The sequence below is a fragment of the Cyanistes caeruleus genome, chromosome 2 (assembly GCF_971803275.1).
Source record: "Cyanistes caeruleus chromosome 2, bCyaCae1.hap1.1, whole genome shotgun sequence".
Taxonomy (NCBI): domain Eukaryota; kingdom Metazoa; phylum Chordata; class Aves; order Passeriformes; family Paridae; genus Cyanistes; species Cyanistes caeruleus.
In genome coordinates, this window is record NC_141702.1 from 5,936,519 (window position 1) to 5,955,118 (window position 18,600).

The 18,600-nt window shown below is 39.8% G+C and overlaps 1 protein-coding gene and 1 long non-coding RNA gene across 8 annotated transcripts in view; one reads left to right on the top strand and one right to left on the bottom strand.

Moving 5' to 3' along the window:
* Positions 1-1,670: 1,670 nt before the first annotated feature.
* Positions 1,671-18,600, bottom strand: part of CLIC5 (CLIC family member 5) — a 76,318-nt gene continuing 59,388 nt past the window's right edge. For all 6 annotated transcript variants that reach the window (XM_023924259.2, XM_023924260.2, XM_023924261.2 and 3 more), the window contains 2 exons: positions 8,519-8,700; positions 1,671-6,295 (listed from right to left, as the gene is read on the bottom strand). In XM_023924259.2, coding sequence (XP_023780027.2) covers positions 6,128-6,295; positions 8,519-8,700 — 350 coding nt within the window. In that variant the 3' untranslated portion in view covers positions 1,671-6,127. The remainder of the gene's footprint in view (positions 6,296-8,518; positions 8,701-18,600) is intronic.
* On the top strand, positions 6,072-13,635 carry LOC111927413 (uncharacterized). 2 transcript variants are annotated; one of them, XR_015282683.1, is made up of 5 exons: positions 6,072-6,232; positions 8,429-8,715; positions 8,837-13,038; positions 13,303-13,382; positions 13,489-13,635. It is a non-coding gene; the product is annotated as an uncharacterized LOC111927413 (long non-coding RNA). The 2 variants fall into 2 exon arrangements; XR_015282682.1 differs by lacking the exon at positions 8,429-8,715 and having other exon boundaries at positions 6,150-6,232; positions 12,973-13,038.

The following is an 18,600-nucleotide window of genomic DNA, read 5'->3' on the forward strand; positions in this document are numbered from 1 at the left end:
GAGAGACAGGGAAAGAGCAGCTTCTCAGCAGTGCAGCAGAATAGGCTAAAATGACCCTGTGAAACCCAAGCAATTCTGGGAATTAAAGGATGTTCACTCCTGTTATGGTTCAACACTGCAAACTGCTTTTAGGGCTCCCAGTAGTACCCATTAGCAATAGCCAAGCTTTTCTGTTTTAATTTAATTTAATTTAATTTCCACCAACAAATTCCACCCTGTGGTGAGAATTGACAGTATCATGTTGAGAACCATTAAAGCATATTTAGGTTGTTTTTACTCCATGTATACATAAAAAAAAAATAAATAAATTCCCCCACCCTTCTTAGTTTTCTTTAGACAAGCCACTTCATAATAAGAGTGAGGCAGACACAATGGAGGCATCGTTGTGCTGTGGGATACCAGCACAGGGAGTGTGGCTGGAGATAGAGTGGAACATGCCTTGGCATTGCACTGCCTGGTCCCTTGATCCACTCTGAACTCCCCATGGGACCAGAACAGAGCCTGGCAGCGCTGCTCATGTCCCTGCAGTTACCACCTGGTGTCCTTCTTCTGCACTAAGAACCTTTATACCACCGCTGCCTCCTTTTCTCCCTGAGTGCTCTCTGTTCTCCCTGCACTGGAAACATCTTCGTGCTTGTGCCACCTTTGGCTTTACTGGGAATTCCTATTGGGAATTCCCCCACTGGGAATTCTGCCACCAGATTTCAAAGGGAAGAGAATAATAATTCCCTTCATTAATATAGGCTTTTCTGTCATGGCTTTTAGGCTCCTCTCCAGGCAGGCAGGCAGGCAAGCAAGCACATGTTTAACATTAAACACATCAGTAGTCCCTATTCACATGTGCAAGCTAGAAATGCTCATTAGCGCTGGATCATGGCTCCAGCTGAGCTCTAACACCTCAGCCAGGGAGCCAGGCAGGAGGAAAGGTGGCCCTCAAACCTTTCATCATGGTTGCACCATCACTGCTGCAGCAGTTTCTGCTCCTCCAGCGTGTGGTGGGTCCCCTTGGCAGCAGAGGCTGGACCCGCTGAGCTGTGACAATGCCACCATTCAGAGCTGCTTAGCTGATGAGCACAGCTCAAATACACCACATTCAAACACATCCTTGGGAGTGTTTTCAGGATTAGCATCTCTCCAGTGCATGGTGAAAGGCAATGATTTGGGGCAACAGGGGAATAAGATGATTGCTGCGGTCTCTGAGAGGCTGCTGAGTCCTGCGTGGGGAGCTCCTGAGGGCTTACACGGGTTTCTTCAGGCTTTTATGTCATGTGTTGAAAAAATGGACATATCAAGCTTTGGAAAAGAGCATTGGATGGGGTTTCTGGGCCTTTCTGGGGCCGAGTGTTGTTTGGAATGTGGGACAAGGAAATAAAGCAGCTTAATGCTCTCTGCATTCCCTACACATGAGCTGGAAGAAAAGGGAACAGGACTCCTCTTTTCATTGCTTAGCACTGAGTGGGCTGTTGTAGTTCAGTGTCCAAACCAGCACAGCCCTCCTGAAAGCAGGAAATGGGAAATTTGTGACTCAGAGGGTACATGTCTACTACCTGAGAGAAACCCCTAGGAAAAGCTACTTTCAACATGCTGCCTTGCTGACGTCTATGCTGAAATTCACAGTCCAGACTAAACAGCCTATCACTCTTGGTTAAAGTATCCCAGATGAAAAGACACAATTTTTAAAATTATTTTAATGCTGTTTTCTCAAAAAAAAAATAAAAATAATAAAATCATTACCTCCTTCAACTTCTCAACACGTATAAACCTCACAGCTTTCCTGCCTCCTCTGGAGTTACTAAGTCATTGCAGACATCAAAATTAATGAAGATATGAAAGATTTAGCAAAGAGGCAAAATCTTACTGAAAAAAATTTCTTAATATCAAAAACAATTCAAGAATAATGAATACATTTAGAAAATTAATAAACAAAGGCAAATTTCCTGATGCTTAAAAGAATACACATGAAGGAGGACACAAGACTTAGGGGCTATTTTTTTCTTTAAAACACCAATTCATTTTTCAAAAAAATAATGCTTCCATGTGCTTCTGGTTTTACAGAAGTGTGGCTTCCACTGTCTAAATTTTTGCAGTACTTTCAACTCAGCTTATTAGTCAAACTCAGATGATGCAGACGGGGCCTTCATCCCATCAGATGGAAGGGCTACACTAAAACAGTGTCCCCTGTGCCCATCCACAAGGATCCTGCTACTTATCACTGAGGAAATGGCTAACTTGGAGCTAACAAGAGAGGGAGAAAGGTGTTTAGGGGTTAACATAAAATAAATATATATTTAAAATTAATGCTATGTGCAATTCAGCTGAACTTTCTTGTAGGAAACAAAGTTGTCCATTTTCCTTGTGCTGTAGACTGTCATTCTCCCTAGCAGTGCCTTTTCACCTGCAGCAACCAGAGGAGTAACCTGTAGTTCTATATTCCACACTAGATCTGATAAAGCAGTATCATTATGTGATTTCTATAGGAAAAAGTGTTTCACAGAAGGCCTGGTTTGAATAGACTTTAAACAGATATTCTTTAGTCCTACCTGTGCTGTAAAATGACCTCTTGGCAATTCAAACAGTTCTAACAGAAAATAAGGGTAACTAACCTGTGGGATCCTCAAAAACTCCCATACCACTGCTAATAGAAGAAAAATCAATATTCGTTCCAATATGAATGAAGTGTTGGATTGACTGAGCAGGGAGCTTTGAAATATATATCTAAGAAATGTTTGGATGAAATGGACATCTTCACAGACATTTGGTCTGCATTTCTGAAATGTAGATGATTAAATCCACATTGTTGGCTTCTTCCCTCTCTGCACTATGTCTTTCTTTACATCTTGCAAAAAAATTTATGAACAAAGTTATTGTAAATCTGCAATGTCTGTCTTGTCACTTAGATTCTTTTCATAAATGCTGCCTTGCCAATGTAGATATACAATCCTGTATGATTAATATTTACTACTTATAATTCTAAATACAATGGAAGGTCACCAAAAATATTCTGCCTAAAAGAGTCTGGAGCCCTTTAGAATCTTGTTGGTGATGGATCCTGAGCCTTGAGAACTGAGCTCAAAACCTTAGCAAAACACTTCTATATGTAGGATTTCCAGTATTTCCTGCTTCTGGCAAGGGATAAAGCCAAGAAGCACAAAGGGGAGTGAAAGTTACAGATCTGAAAACATGAGCTTGGATTTCAAACCCAAACAAAGGTCAGGGAATGCCTGAACCTGTCCATGATCTTGGATCAGCCTATAATGGAGTTATGAGTAAAATGCAAAGTTAGAATGCAGAGTGAGACTTAAATTCAGACAGAATCAGCACTATAGCTGAAAGCTGATCCATTTTCCTCTAATTTCTCATATCCATCATTATATTTTATCTATTTTAGAGTACTGTATGAAAAATGAAGATATTTAAGGAAATATTGTTGCAATTAATTGAAAGGAAATTAGCCTGGGGACTTTCAGATTTTATTATGAAATCTTAAGGAGTTTTTAAGAACATGAAAATCATCTTAGAAAAAACTCATTGCATTTATAGATCATTTTCTTTTTGATATAAGCCAGATCATTTTTAAACATAATATTTTTAAAACAGATACAATTTTAGGTCACAGAAATCAGCTGATTGTGATTTGTCCCTCTTCCATGAAAAACAGAGACAAATATATAAGAGAATTTCAGAACTATGAAATTCAGAAAAATTGTGACAATTTTGAGATGGAAATCAGGGCAGACCCTGGTTCACCTGAGATCTGCTGCATGTTTGGACAGTCTTCTTTTAGGATGTAAATAATAATATATAAGAGAGCAAGAATCTGCATCTGCTTCTGTGTCTTTTATTCAAATGCAGCAACTGTGACTAAGGAAAGCAACTGACTGAAGTGCAAGCCTGGGAAAAGGCAACTGAGAAAAATGTAGTTTCTGTTGATTGACAGGATCATACTGAGAATAGAAAATCCCCAGGACCATTGATCAGATAGAAGAACTTTCTTGGAGAGCTTTGCTAATAACACTTTTCTAAACTGACCAACCTATCCTGACCCAAGTGTTGAGTGTAAACAAATACCAGAAAGACAGAAAGAAAGGATTGAGTCAATTAAGATAAATAAATAAATAAATAATTGGCAGAGTTCTTAAAAAGGAAAAAAAAAAAAAAAAAGAAAATAATATCACAATAATTCCAATCTCATGAAGAAATGTTTTTAACAAGCCACATGTGCTTGTGCAGATACTTCTAATCTCATCAGATTTTTCTGGCTGCTATTAGTGTTCTCTGAGCCAGCTGATTTCTCAGCAATATTTTAAAGAGTGCAAGCCTTTACCCTCCAGTCTAGCCACTGTTAAAATAGCTCATTCTAGGAGAAGACTTGGGAGTTCATGGATTTTCTTCCAAGGTTTTGAAAGTTCAGAACAAATTGACCATTGCATGTGAAACAATAGTCAACCACAAACTCCCTTCAGTCAATGAGCAACATTCTGCTCCCAGCTGGATTAGTGTGAGAAGTGGAATTAACCCACTAAAGCAAAAGGATGGTCTCAGATTGTCATCAGCATCCCATGGCAGAGCCTGACTTTCGATGTTGTTCCACTTTTGCAGCTCTCTGGCTGCAAACAAGTCTGCTGTGAGGTTCCCCTTGGTCAAAGCTCACCAGCTTGGGGTTCCCCTCAAACCAGTGCAGCTTTAGCAGCTCTGATCAGAAGGGGAGCCACATCAGGTTACAGCTCAGCTTTATTTTATCTTTTAAAACAGCAATAAATGCCCCCACAAACTGAAACCCACAAACCATGTGCTCTCCTGTGCATACTGGGGCACATGAGTTTCAAGTGAAAGAGCTGCCATTCTGAATTTGCTGAAGAAACGTGCAAATAATCACCAGTGTAAAGCAGATGTGCCAAGCAGGCCCTGCAGACAGAGCAAAATAATCACGTTTAGGAAAAAAAAGCCTAATTCAGAATTGTGGAACCTGGATGGGTAAAGCCTGGATGAGCAGGATTGAGGCATCATGCATGGATTTCTGCTAGAAAACACTTGCTGAATTCCTGTCTGGAAATGTGCCTCTCACTGTGCCAGCCTGCCCTCTTTGAGGCTCTCACAGCAAACTCCTCCTGGGGTGAGATGATGAGCACTTGAAAGTGACCCATCTGGAGCCCAAGGCGACGAAAGCGCTTCCCCTGCCTGGAATCCATGTGCAGTGACAGCTTCCCACTGCTGATCCAAGTTTCCCAAGATAGCAATTATAAAGGAACTGGCAACCTTACAGTCAAGACGACAATATCCTACATGGTTTGGTTTGCTGTGCCAATTCCCTCTGTGGGTGCTGGAGTCAATCTGCTGCCCCTGTTACTGCTGTCTGTCTGTCTCTACCAACCAGCAGATCCACTGGGCATTTTGGCACAGGCCCTGCTCTTCCAAGGGCTGTCTGCTCAATTGCTCTTTCACTCTCTTTTGCTTAAAACATTCAGATCCAACAACACCATGCAAATTTTATGCAGAGTAGCATCTGCAAGTCTGACATATTCACTCAGGCTTCCCCCCTCTTGCGCCAAGTTAAAAATAAATACCCTATAAACTCCCGGGCCTGCTAAGACAGAAGATGCTTTCAGAGAGTTTATTTAAATATAACTGCTAAGAGCATTTCTGCTTTAGGGTCAAACTCCTATTTTTCCCCTCTGTCTGTCTCTCTCTTCTATTTTGTTCATGCCTCAAGGATCTTAACAGAACTGAGGGAAAAAGCGTCCTTGAAATAACCTAGAGAGGAACCTATGTATTCCTAATTCTCTCACCTGAAATTTCAGCTATTTTTAAAACTCTAAAGAATACAGGTCATGATGTACCCCCAACACAGAACAAGAAACTAGTCAAGTGGACTCATTTCCAATACTGATTGCAAATAATACTAGTTGAGCCAGATCTTGGGTTAGACCTCAAAGGGTATCCATCCCCCACCCCCCACTACAGCTGCCTTCTCTTTTCTCCAGGGAGAGGCAGATTTGTCCCTGCCCATTACACTTGGAGCAGGTGAAGTCATAAAGATGCCAACCAGACAGCATAAGGATAAAGTACATCTTAAGGCAACAAGGAGCAGAGTCTGTGAAAGGGGATACTGAGCCGTGGCTGGGGGCAGTTAGGACTTGCTGAGCCTCTTGGCCACATCTGCGTAGGCTTGCTCGATTTCTTTGTCTGCTGCACAGGTGTTGGTGAACTCATCCCTCGTGTACGCGTTCTTCAGGTACCGCCACAGCCCCGTCATCTCCGCTGGGAACTCGAAGTTGCGGTATTTCTTTGCAACAATCTAAAGCAAAGATAAAACACGTGAAAAAAGCATCCCACAGGGGATGTATCTCCTTCTTAGGGAGCTTCTTGCTCTCTTCTGACGTATAATTAATAGCAAATGAGAGAAATGTTTGGAGAATCAGGGGTTTATTACAGAAAAGCCTGAGAAGTGACTCCTGGTTGTCCCCTAACTTGCAAGGCTGCTGTTTGGCCTAAGGACACTCTAAAGCTATGAGCTGGCAGTGTCACCAAATTTCAACTTTTATGGCACTTGAAGTTCATTGATTTTACTATATTGGGGTTTTGGGGTTTGTTTTCTTTACAAGTCTTAAATACATCCCTTAAAGCTGAGACACCACATAAGAAGGGGCTGAATCATAAAAAGTGAGACAGATTTAAGAGAAAGGCATTAGTAATGATTATAACATATTTTCATATTAATTATTAAATTTAACTTTATTATATATGTATGGTATTATATTTTTAACATATGTAATATATTTTGCCTGGCAAATGGTGTCAGAGGATGTAACCACCTACAGCAGTTGTAAGGCTCTATCCGTGTTCATGAAAAGGAAAAATTCAGGGTGGTATGGGTACCATGATTAGGAAACCAAGATGATTTAGCATATATTAGAAACAGAAGCATTGGGAAAAACTGAGAGAGAAAATAGTTATTTCAAGAGTTGTTAGACTAGGAAATTGTCTATCAAGGCAAATTTTTGATTTCTGAAAACACTCAGGCCCTTATTCAGGAAAATAGTTAAGTGCATATTTAATTTTAAGCACCTGTACTGTCCCATTGAAGTCAATGGGATTAATCTGTACTTAAAACTAGTTAGTTAGTTAAGTACCTTGCTGTATTGGGATATTTCAGTTTCCCTGTAGGAATATACCATATAGAATAAGCCTGTGGTGACAGAGAGAACTATCTGATAGGAAGGGATGGATTAGCTAATTTAATGAGTGCTTCTAATCTCTAATTGTTCTGACAGTATAAAATTGTTCCTGGGCATAAATTACATACATATGTGCCACAGAGTTCCCCTTTATTTTTAAAGCACATGGTAGAGCTGTTTTCCATCTCAGATTTCTTAGGACAGTCATGTTCCCAGAAACTACTGTGATTTGTTTTTATTACCAGGATCCACTTGGTATATGCAAGTCCAAATCCTGTCCTAAACTGCATTTAATTAAGCATTCTTGCCTTCCACGGTGCTTCACACGCATATGGGGAAGATAAAACCTGCTCAGCAACTTAAGTCAACATTTTCAAAATTTCCAGCACACGTCTTCCATAAAATGAAAATATAATTTATCCTTTTCTTCTATCTGTTCAATGCTTTTCAGGCAATATGCTATGGCTATGCTTGTCTGAGAAAACATTTAGTTCTCTTTTTTACATCTTTCATTTCATCCCTAGAAGACAAGAACCAGTGAGGGGCCACACATTTATTTTGCATTGTCTGACTCCAATGTTGCCAATGAAGATGAGCCAGAATAAGCACTAGACCTGTGAGGATATTATCACATTTCTTACCTGGTGACTTATGTGCTTTTTCAATTTTTTTTTTCCATTTTGCATGTGTGCAGTCAGCTCCCAGGCTCAGTTTATGTTTTGGCTCACAGAGCCAAATTAGATGCATGACTTGGCTTTAATTCCTAGCTCACTCGCTTGCCAAGGTCTGCCAGGTACTTGCATTACTCTAAAGAAACATGTCATCTGATAAATTAAATAAATGCAACATTTAGAGTCAAGATGATGTACATGATTTGCACCATACCAGCAACTGTAGTACATCTTAAATCCTGGACCTCTGCAATGATTGTGATTTGTTAAATTCTCCGTGTGAAATACCAGATGGAATAAATATTCCCCAAAGAGATGGATTGCTGCTCTTAAGTTACAAATGGGTGGGAACTGACTAATGTTTTGACATGTTTCTTAAGGGCATTAGGAACTAATTAATACAAAAAACTGCTGCTACTTGCAGCAGGGTAAAAATAAGGAGACAAGGCACCTAGAATTTAGTACTGTCTTCACCACTAAGAAGTGATGGGATAGTTTTCCCATGAACTAGGTATAAAGTTCCTTTATTTAACCTGTAGGAAACATTGACGAGCAGAAGTGAATTTCAAACTGCTCTTCTAGGCCTTAAGAACTCTCTGCTGAAATGCATGTTGACTTTGGAGCTCAGCTGTCAGAGCAAGGCCTCTTTGACCATCTCATGTCATCTTTTACCTTGACAACGTGAAGTTTGGGCAGAAGGTTGCAGTCAGCAAGTGTCAGGTCATCTCCATCCAGAAACTTGCGTTTAGACACTTTCTCCTCTTCAGTGCTGTCTGCATCAATCTCCTCTGGCAGGGGAGTTCTCAGGTAGTCATCCAGCTTCTTCAGAGCCTTCACCAAGCCCCTTTCAAGTGCTTTGCCAAAAAAAGGTAAAGAATAAGTGATTAGAGCAGGATAAGAATTGTTTTAAAATGTTCATTGTCTATGGCTACAGTAGTGTCTAGGAAAAAAAGCCAAGAACCAATTTCTTTGTTAATTTGTGCTCCAAAGCCAACACAATCCAATGGCAAAGTAGCCCAGCAAAGTACATCTGCCTGAGGATAAAGCTCACCCTGCAGTGGGAAAAGGAATACAGGGACCTTGCTGTACCATGTCTTCTCCTGACAAAAAACGAAAAGCAGTGGAAGAGATCACAGAAGGAAAAAACAGCGTGTCAAGATGATACACCAAAAAACCACATATTGCCTATGATATTCTTCTTGTCTGTTGAAAGCCATCACACAGGAACTGGAACCCTGTACACCACTCCTTCATTTTTCTAACCAGCCACATTGGACTGCAATGAAACAGAATTTTCTAGCATATCTGGATTTTAGAGAACTGGTTCAACACTGACCACTTTCAGCATTCCCTTCACTCACTGGGATTGTTGGTTCTCCAAGTCATCTGAGCAATAGTCCATTGTCAGGAGGATGTTGGATGCTTTGTGCTAGTCCATGGGATCAGCCAGGTGCGTGCCTAGAGACAGCAGCAGCAGGTGAGGTGTGTTTATGTAACTTTTCTGGAACTTATTAGGTTTTGGGGTTTTTTTTCCTCTCATTGCTCTATCAAAGTGCGTCATGGCTGTCCCAAAAACAATGCCTGGAGTGAAGCCTGTTTGTGACAGCAAAAAAACAACTATCTGAATTCATGCTTGGCACTTGCATACGGCAGCTTTAGGGCAGAAATAAGCGTATGTTCAGGGTTCAATACATCTGTGACCCAATTCACAGGCTCTGCTGGAGCCCACAGGATGCTGACATCTCACAGTGAAATAACCACACAGTCAGGATCATCTTATATCCTGATAGGCAAGAACTGAACAACTATTCGTGACACCAATGACCCCATTTTTTTAATCAAAACTCTTCCTAGTAAACTAGATCTTAGATTCCAGTAAACTTCTCAGAACAACCTGGAAAACAGAAAAATAGGGAATAAGAGAGAACTGCTCTCCTTCCAATTAAATAGTGAAAAAATTTTGAAAAACTAAGAGAATAAACATTCCCAAATTGCCACATTAAATGGATTTTAGGTGCACAATGTCAGATTTTTAAAGCCTGTCAATGGTTTCCAAGACATTTTTTGAAATCCATATGCAAATATCCATGTTGCAAATCCTTCTTTCTAGGTGCCCTAACACCCTCAGATTAATCTGAATGATTTGAAATCTTATGTTCCTTGAGAAGGTACTCAGGGAAATCCCCACGCAAAGTAAGAGGATGTGTAAAAGAATCTGATTTTCTCTCTTACTAGTAGATATTTAAGCATTATGTGAAAGACAAAAAATTGTGAATAGAGTCCAGGAAATGACCTCTCCAGAATAGCCTACAGCTCTGAATGCTCTGGGACTCTTCCTGAGGAAAGAACTGTCTGGATTCATATTACTGACCAAACTCAGCTTGGATTAATTCCTTAAACTTGGACTTAATTCCAAAATACCTATACTGTGGCTATTTCATGAAAATCTGGATGACTCTACATTTTCTCCACTGAGAACACAGAGGAAAGGATGCACTCACCAAGGCAGGGGCCATGTGAACACCAGTCAGCACCAGACTGGATGAAGACATTTAAAAAGAAGTGAAAATCTACAAGGTTACTAATTCTCCATTTGTGAGAGTACCACCCACAGTGAATTTCAGAAGTGGCTAAGCACCTAATTCCCTTGGCAACTTGTCCTCTGGGAAACATCATTAAATAACTAAACAGGTTTGATGATAACAGCTAATGGGTGGGATTAATCTTCCTTGAAGTGAGTAAAATTAAAAGAATAGGTTTGAACTAAACACCCTGAGAGCTTCCTCTTTGTTCAGTGGAGTTTTCTCTTCTACACTTGGTTTTGGTGACCCCTAAATGAGCCGTGGGGAGAACTTTTCCTGAAGTTTCTAATCACATCTTTGCAGTGTCTTGGTAATGTCAGGGTGGAGGATTCAATATTACAACACCAAGCAGAGCCAGGCCTGAGTATGTGGCTCTGTGCTGCTTTTGAAATTTCTATCTCCAGCTGCTCCCCTACCCTGCAGACTTTCAGTAGGAACTTAGAGATCCCAAATGTGAGCAGCTCTTAGAGAGGAGTCCTGTCATCAGCTGAAATGTCTGAACTCCTAGAAACCATTTTTCTGGGCAGTGGAATCACCAAGCACAAAGGCACCAGCATCATATTGCCTTCACTGCGATATATTTAATATAACCTCGAATTCCAAGAAATTCTAACCATGTATAGACAAAATCCATGGTGAAGCCATCTCTCTCAGCCTTCTCTACTTCATTCTGGGCTACTTATGCAGCCAAAGACAACTTCTAGCAATCAGAATCCTGCCCTGTCATCCCACCAATAGTAAACAATAATATTAATAAAAAACATCATGAGCTTTTTTTGATTTTTCTTCTGCCTTCAAAACTAGGATTTTAAACAACTTCACTTAAGAATTCTGAGTTAGAAGCCAGAAAAATAGCACTTTCCAACCTCAAAGCAACCACAGAGCACTTAACGAATGTATTACCCTCTGTCAAATGCACAGGGTGAGGTTCAATTTAGCTGATGACACCTAATTCACAATGATGTTCTGTTTTCAGCAGAAGGTTACTTGATGTTGAACAATGAGATTAACAAATTCTGACATGCACAGAAATACAAATAATGTAACAGAAGTTAATAATTGGCAAAACTGTGCTCTCAGTTACACTGACATAAAAGAGGAGTAACTCTGCATTGTCAACAAGCTATTCCATATTTACTCCAGTTCAGCCAAGAACAGACTGGCTCTGTTCCTCAACTCTTCAAGCAAAAACTTCCTTAAACTATTGGCTGTGCAACCATTTCCAGGGGATGGAGAGAAGCCCTTGTGCCTTGAAGTACTTATACAACATCTGAACAAAACGTTGGAAAATGTAATGCATGGAGCAATCCTGCAAGTCAAGCAGAGGGCCAGATGACAAAGATTCATTAATAGGTACTCAGGGTGAAATTTTGGCCATCCTGAAGCTCATGGAAGTTTTGCTGTTGACTTCAGTGGGATTAGGATTTCTCCAGAAGCTTTTAAAACCAAAGGAGACTATTTTAGTCAGTTAATCTGACCCCTGAAATAATACCAGCCATAAAACTTCCAGCGTCATCACTCGTTTTCATCTCTGTTTTCTGTGGATCAAATAAGGCTGAAGCAAAATGGAAAGTAACTAGAAAGTAGTAAAAGAAAAACGGTTCGGAAAAAGTAAAACTGATTCAGGCTGCCCACACCCACAGCATTTGCAGAGGTCAGGCGAGGACTCTTTTTCCCTTTCCTTGAACTCCAAATATTTCCTTCCTTGTTTAATGTTGGGATAAGGAGAAATAGCAAAGCAGACAAAGCACATAAACACCAATCTCTGTGGCCTGAACGAGCCACTAGAAGACAAATCATTCCATCTTAAAATAGTAACCTAGGAGAAGCTGAATTACCACCAGAAAAGCCTCAATCTCACTTTATCTATCTCTCTCACTCTCTCTCATAGACAGGCTGGCTACCTAAATTTAAAATAGCTAAAATGAGGTGAGATGACTCCTTTTTTATGAGCTTGTGGGGATCCTCTTGCAGGATAAGGATTGCACTTGATAGTTATTATGGAAAGAGATTCAAAGCATAGAAGGCACAATAAGAGTACTAAAACAAACAGATTTTTAAGGAAATTGAACATAAAAACTATTTGATTTATGTGAAAAGAGAGAAAAAATAGTTATTTTTTTTAAGCAAAATAATGCAAGATTTCTAAACAAACATGAGAACAAGAAAGTCATGTTTGGGGATGGCTGGTTAAGTCTTGCCTAGACATCCAATCATTTTTGCATCACTTTTTAAATGCTGGTAATCTTCAAAATTAACATATCATTTCCAAATTAAAAGGAGAATAACCTTCTGTTTCAAACAGTTTGACAGAAAATACTTTTACTTTCCAAAGCAAGTTATTATTCACAAAATTCCACCCACATTTGCCAATAAATCAGGTTACTCACACCACCCATGGCATTTTTATTAAATAAACCTTTTGTCACAAAACATTTTCTCCAAGTCAAGGACAAATACATGTGGCCCTCTTTCAAAGTGATTATCCCTGTGACAACAAGGCTTCAAAGTGATTGAAACCCAGCAACATCTTGTCTTTTGTAGCCAACATCTGAAACTACCTGAGGCTGATCTCGGCACAATTGCAAGGTTCTTAATTGTCAAGCCCAGGCAAGTACAACGAAGTGTGATCCATGTACAAAAACTAACAATTCCTGCTGCTACCCTGCATCACTGATTGATGTTTTCCCTTTTTATTGCTTTCTTCCACTGCCCTCCTGTAAGATTTATCCTGTAACACACGCAAATGAACTTGGTGAAATACGCAATGAGGGAAAAGGGGGAACAGTACATAAATATTCACAGTCTCAATCAAACCATCTGAGATTTATTTTTCCTTTAAGAAAACAAACCACCTTTCCTGATCACTTCCAGATTCACAGTTTGATATTATATGAGACCCAATACTGTTTTCTGGTAGGAGAGAGGAACAAGCTAAGAAACAGCAATTTAAGGTAAGAAAATAATATCTTTCCACTAGTCTGACAGACTGATTAAAAATCAAGGATTCATATTTTCACTCTATTTTTACTCCATCCTGCCCTTTTTTTTTCTTTCCAGGCTGGCTCAACAGAGTATTGTAACTTTAATCTGTATAGATTAATTCTTCTCCATGGAGGAGCTGTGACTGCGATACATGTGACTCTGCACTCCATATTGAACAGTTTATCTTCCCCTTGTGATTTCAATAAAACTCTTGAGATCTGAGTGCTGCCTTGATTCCTTCTGCTCAGCCATTTACAAGTGGGGTGCCTTGTCTAAGCTGGTTCTGTAGGTTTCCTCTCTGCTCAGAGGGACTGAGCATCTCCGGAGGGTAATTCCATCCAACTGCCGGAGACACCTGATTCAGACCAGCGTGACTCACTGCACACATGCCCTTCTTGCTGCCTGAATTACAGATGAAACCTAAAGGACTAGCTCAGACTAGACACCTCACTTTCAGGGAGGTGAAGTCAGGCGAGATGAATCCTACCCTTTGAATATAATTTCACAGTTCACCCAAGTGATCTAGGATAATACCTCCAATTTTTTTTAGAAGTTACTTAAATATTAGGGTTTACTCCCCACAGGGCAAATACATTGCCCATTTGAGCATTGCAGCATCCTTTCCAGGCATGTTTCTGCCTCATAAAATCCCCAGTTCTGCGCAGCAAATGAGTGGGAGGTCACTGAGAGAGCCATTGGAAATGCAGAGGAGGATGAAGGTTGTGTGCTCCCATGCATCCAAGGCATTTAGATGCCTAAGTCTGGGCCAAAGGGAGTTTCTGGAGTGATTCAGCTCTCCTATTAAAGATGTTCCACTCCAGATAAATAATTCAATATTCACTGGAAAAGAGACTTGTGCATGTTCCCACAATAAAGCTGAATGCCCACACAGCCATGTGGAAAAGCTGTGATCAGTCTGCCTCTGCCCACTTAATGAATCAACAAATACCTGCTTGTGTACACAGGAGAGAAATAAATTAGTGTCTCTTATTCCTCAGCTTCACTTTTTCCTGGTTTGGAGTGGTTTCAGGGGACAGAGGTTCATCCTCCAGACAAGTCAGAGATGGGGCCTGAAAAGGGTTTTTTTTTAATCCCTGTCAGTGTTGAGGTGAGCAAACACCAGGAATGGGGTGAGTCACAAAAACACAGGGGCACAGATGGAAACAGCCACACAACTTGGTCATAAATCACCTTTCAGACATGGTCTGAGCCTGGCATAAACAGGGATGTATTTTCCATACATGCAGGCACATCTATGTTGCTCTGTGTATTTGCAGTGAGAGAAATGGAGGGGCTAAGCCCCAGGAATATTTCATCCAGAACTCAAAGGAATATGGAGCTGACCCCAGGCACCCTCAGAAACCCAGACACATCAAAAATCTGTTGATTTGCTTATGGGTGAGATTCCCCTTGCCTAACTTCAGCCATATAATTGCTAGGTAATTAGTCTGACCTAATTGTTCAAGTATCCCTTAGAAGTAGCAAAGAAAGGAACCTCCAAAGGAAATTCTCCCATCTTTAGACTCGTATTTTAAGAAAAATCAAAATGCCCTTTAGCAATGGATTGATATTGTCTCTCTCCATTGATCAGAAATAAACCAGGACTTTTGAATGACTAATATGTAACTTTTAGACAGATTTAGGTGGGATGATCCCACCCTTATCATCTCTCTTCCCTTCTCACCCCATCTACAGAATGATAATGGGGATTGATTGATTGATTGATTGATTGATTAGAGCTTCACCCAAAACATTTGGGATATTTTGACAGAAGCATCTCAAATCCTCCATAGAAGGAATGAGAAAGAAAAACTCAATTCCCAGCTACCTTTTCTTAAGACAGAGAGCAATGATCCAAGGATTAAGTGGTTACCTGGATTTAGGAGACTTGAGTCTCTTCTCAAGCTTTTTATATGGTCTTGTAAAAATAATTTCAATCATTTGCCTTGCAACCTTCTATATAAAAAATAAAAATAAAAATACTCTTTGGCCACAAGCTTTACTTTAGTGAAGCAGTAATGCACCAGCTGTGGAAATGTTTCAGGTTATCAGGTTAGACATGATAAACAGTAAATATAAAAAAAAGAAGAAGCATCTTGGCATTTTTCTATTTTTGTGATACCATCTCTCCTACTCCCAAATTAAACCTAGCGAAGGAGGTGAATAAATAATGCCTTAAATGGTAAATTAGATATGTTTTCAAGCATTTAGAAAGATTTCTCTTACTGAAAACTCAGGTTTCCTCCTTCCCTTTTCCATTTTTACAATGGAGGCAAGAAATAAATGCAATACTTGTAACATTATCATGAAGAATGCGGTCAGAGCACCTTCAAATGCTGTTTTTTAAGAAGAAAACCCAGGTGTTCAAATGACACCAAAGAAAAGCTTCATTTCCAAGTCTCTCAGGAGTCCAAGTGACCCTGAGGGCAGGAAGCAAGTGAATGTAAAACTACTGGTCTACAAGTGCCCCAGGAAGAACAGCACCGAACTTGCATTTCACAAATCACCGTGACCCTGTAGCAGCGCATAAGTGACAAGCATCATTTCTAGGGCACGTCCCCAAGGGCCTTATCCTGACCTCTGCCCTGTTACTCTTGTGCAGGTGTCCCTCAAGCAACTGCAGACAAGCAGCAGCTGATTTGCATCAGGAACTTGGAAAAAAAAAAATATCTAAATTAAAAAAATGAAATCAAAGCCTGCAGATTATAAACACACATTATTTGTAGTGTGAGGTTATCACTCCATTATCTCAATTTTTAAGTGCTCACTCAAAGGTTAAACTTTTGTTTTACTACAAAAGAGCAAATAAGACGATTCTGGGACTAACAAAGGAAAACTAACTTCATGTATCTGCATTCAAGTAAAAGTGAAGTGAGATTCTGGTAGTGAGTGCAGCTGGGCTTTAGCAGCAGTGCTCTGGGGACCCCTTGTGTTCCAAGATTTAAGCGAAGAAATTTGTTCCTGTACAGGAACAACACCAGGCTGTTGGTGCTTAAATCTTTAATATCAATTTCTTCCAATTCCAGGCATGTAGAAGAATAAAGTCTGTTTCTGTTTATACCAGGATAATCCCAATTGCATTCCACTGTTTTCAAATATGTTATTTAATTCCAGCATCTGTGAAGACACATGAGAGGGAGACAGCAATGACTAGCTAGCTGCACCTGAGGATGAAATTTTAAAGCTCTTAAGTTCCCAAATCCTTCAGTTCACTTGGAAAATCTCAGTCGCAAATAAATTTATTTAATATTTCCAGATTTTTCTGCCTTTTGTGTTCAAAAATTGTTGCAGAGACACAAAAGGCCATGAAACTATGAGACTTAAAAATGAGTCACATCTTAATTCTTTCCCATTGTTTCTCTGCTCTTGAGATTTTATTTTTTTTTGCTTCAAACCCCTTGAAATGACTTAGGGATCATCTTGATTATGCCTTGACCTACTTGAAAGGAGCAGGAAAAAAATCAGTTATAATTAAGTCTGGATGTATGAAAATAATCCAAGAATTAATAGGGAGGTCACATTGCCTCTGTTGCAACTGAGCTGTTTTGGCAAGTATTAAAAATATTTTTCCCAGTTCTGGTGTCCCCAATTAGAAAAAGGAAAAAGGCATTGGGAAGTCCAGCAAGAGGTCAAAGGAAAACAGTAAGACAGTGCTCAAGGACTGGAAAAAAGCCTTAAAGACCAAAGACACTTTAGTGCACCAAAGACACATCAGTTTCTCCTGCTCTCTGCTCAATCAAACCAAACCCTTTAAGGATGGAACATTAACATGTTTGCTCAATGGGAAAAACTTGCTGGGATGTGACTTGTAGGTTATTATAGTAAATAACACAGAGATCCTTCTGGCCTCAAAGTCCATGAAATTTGGATTACTATTTTTGCAATCAGAAAAATCAGAATATTTTTACAAGAATTATTTCTATAATTCCCATTTTGTCACCTCATTTCTAGCACCATTTTCAAGCTGAAAGTCAATGACTCAAAATATATCTAATAAAGAAACTTAGTAACATTGATTTCCATTTACATCTCATTCTTCTTTTCCCTGTTATTGTATGAAGAACATTTGCATGAGTTAAAAAAAAAAAAAAAAAAAAAATTGTTTAGGGGAAAAAAGATCCTGGCTCAATTCTTTTCCTTTTGAAGTCATCAACAGTTTTGCAAATTTGCTTCTAGGAGCCAGTCACTGGGCTTCCTATCATGTGATAGCTTGCAATGGCTAAATACAAGCCTGTGAACAATCCTGTCAGGACATCAAGAGCAGTTGGGTGTTTAAACCTGAACATTTGGTTATATAAGATTTGGACACTGAACTGAGCAAGGCCATAACTTCATCTAAGTCCTTGCTGTGGGGAACACAGGATACACCAAGACTATCACAAAGAAGGGAGTTGCCCACCAGGGCAAAACCATAGAGCAGTGAAGTCAAAACTCAGTTCTAAATAATAATGTAATTTAGGTCTCCCATTCCAGCAGCAAGGCGCTTAATTCCTCCCCCGACTGCTGCTGCCAGATTGCTCTAATCCACTTCCAGCTGTGCTACTGCTCCTGTGTGTGAGCATGGGAGCTCGGCTGGGAAACAGAACAAAGCATCCCAGTAAAGCCAGCAGCACTTGGAGGAATATTCAAACACACAGGGGAAATAATTCCCTCTTAAAGCAGAGTGTCTGCCAACTACCATTCCCATTGCAAGTGCTTTACTCTAGGCCTGGCTGTGCATTTAGGCCCTGACTCAGCAAAGGCTTGAGAAAGTGCCTTAATTTCATCATGTCATTAACCTTGTTGACTTCAGCATGTTCTGTAACTTTAAATTATAAGAAATACATATATTCTTTTTTTTTTTTTTCTTCTCTTCCTTCCTATGGTATTCTATGTCTTCAAAGTTGCTTCAGCACAAATGTGTCAGAAAATTGTATTTGTTAGTAAATTTACTGCAAATATTTACTGTCCCCAGAATGGCTGCATCTAAAGCTGCTAACCAGGCATACCAAGTTCCTGCCTTGGAGAGCCTGCAGTCTGATCACATCTGGACTTACAGAAAATTATCCTTTTGTGTTGTTTTCAAATAGTGTTCTTCACATTTCCTTCGGGAAATCTTCATTCCTCAATTAGCAAGGTCTTAGAAGATGGAAAGTTCAGAAATATTCCCTTGCAAGGTACATATTACTCAGATTAAGGTGATGGCGT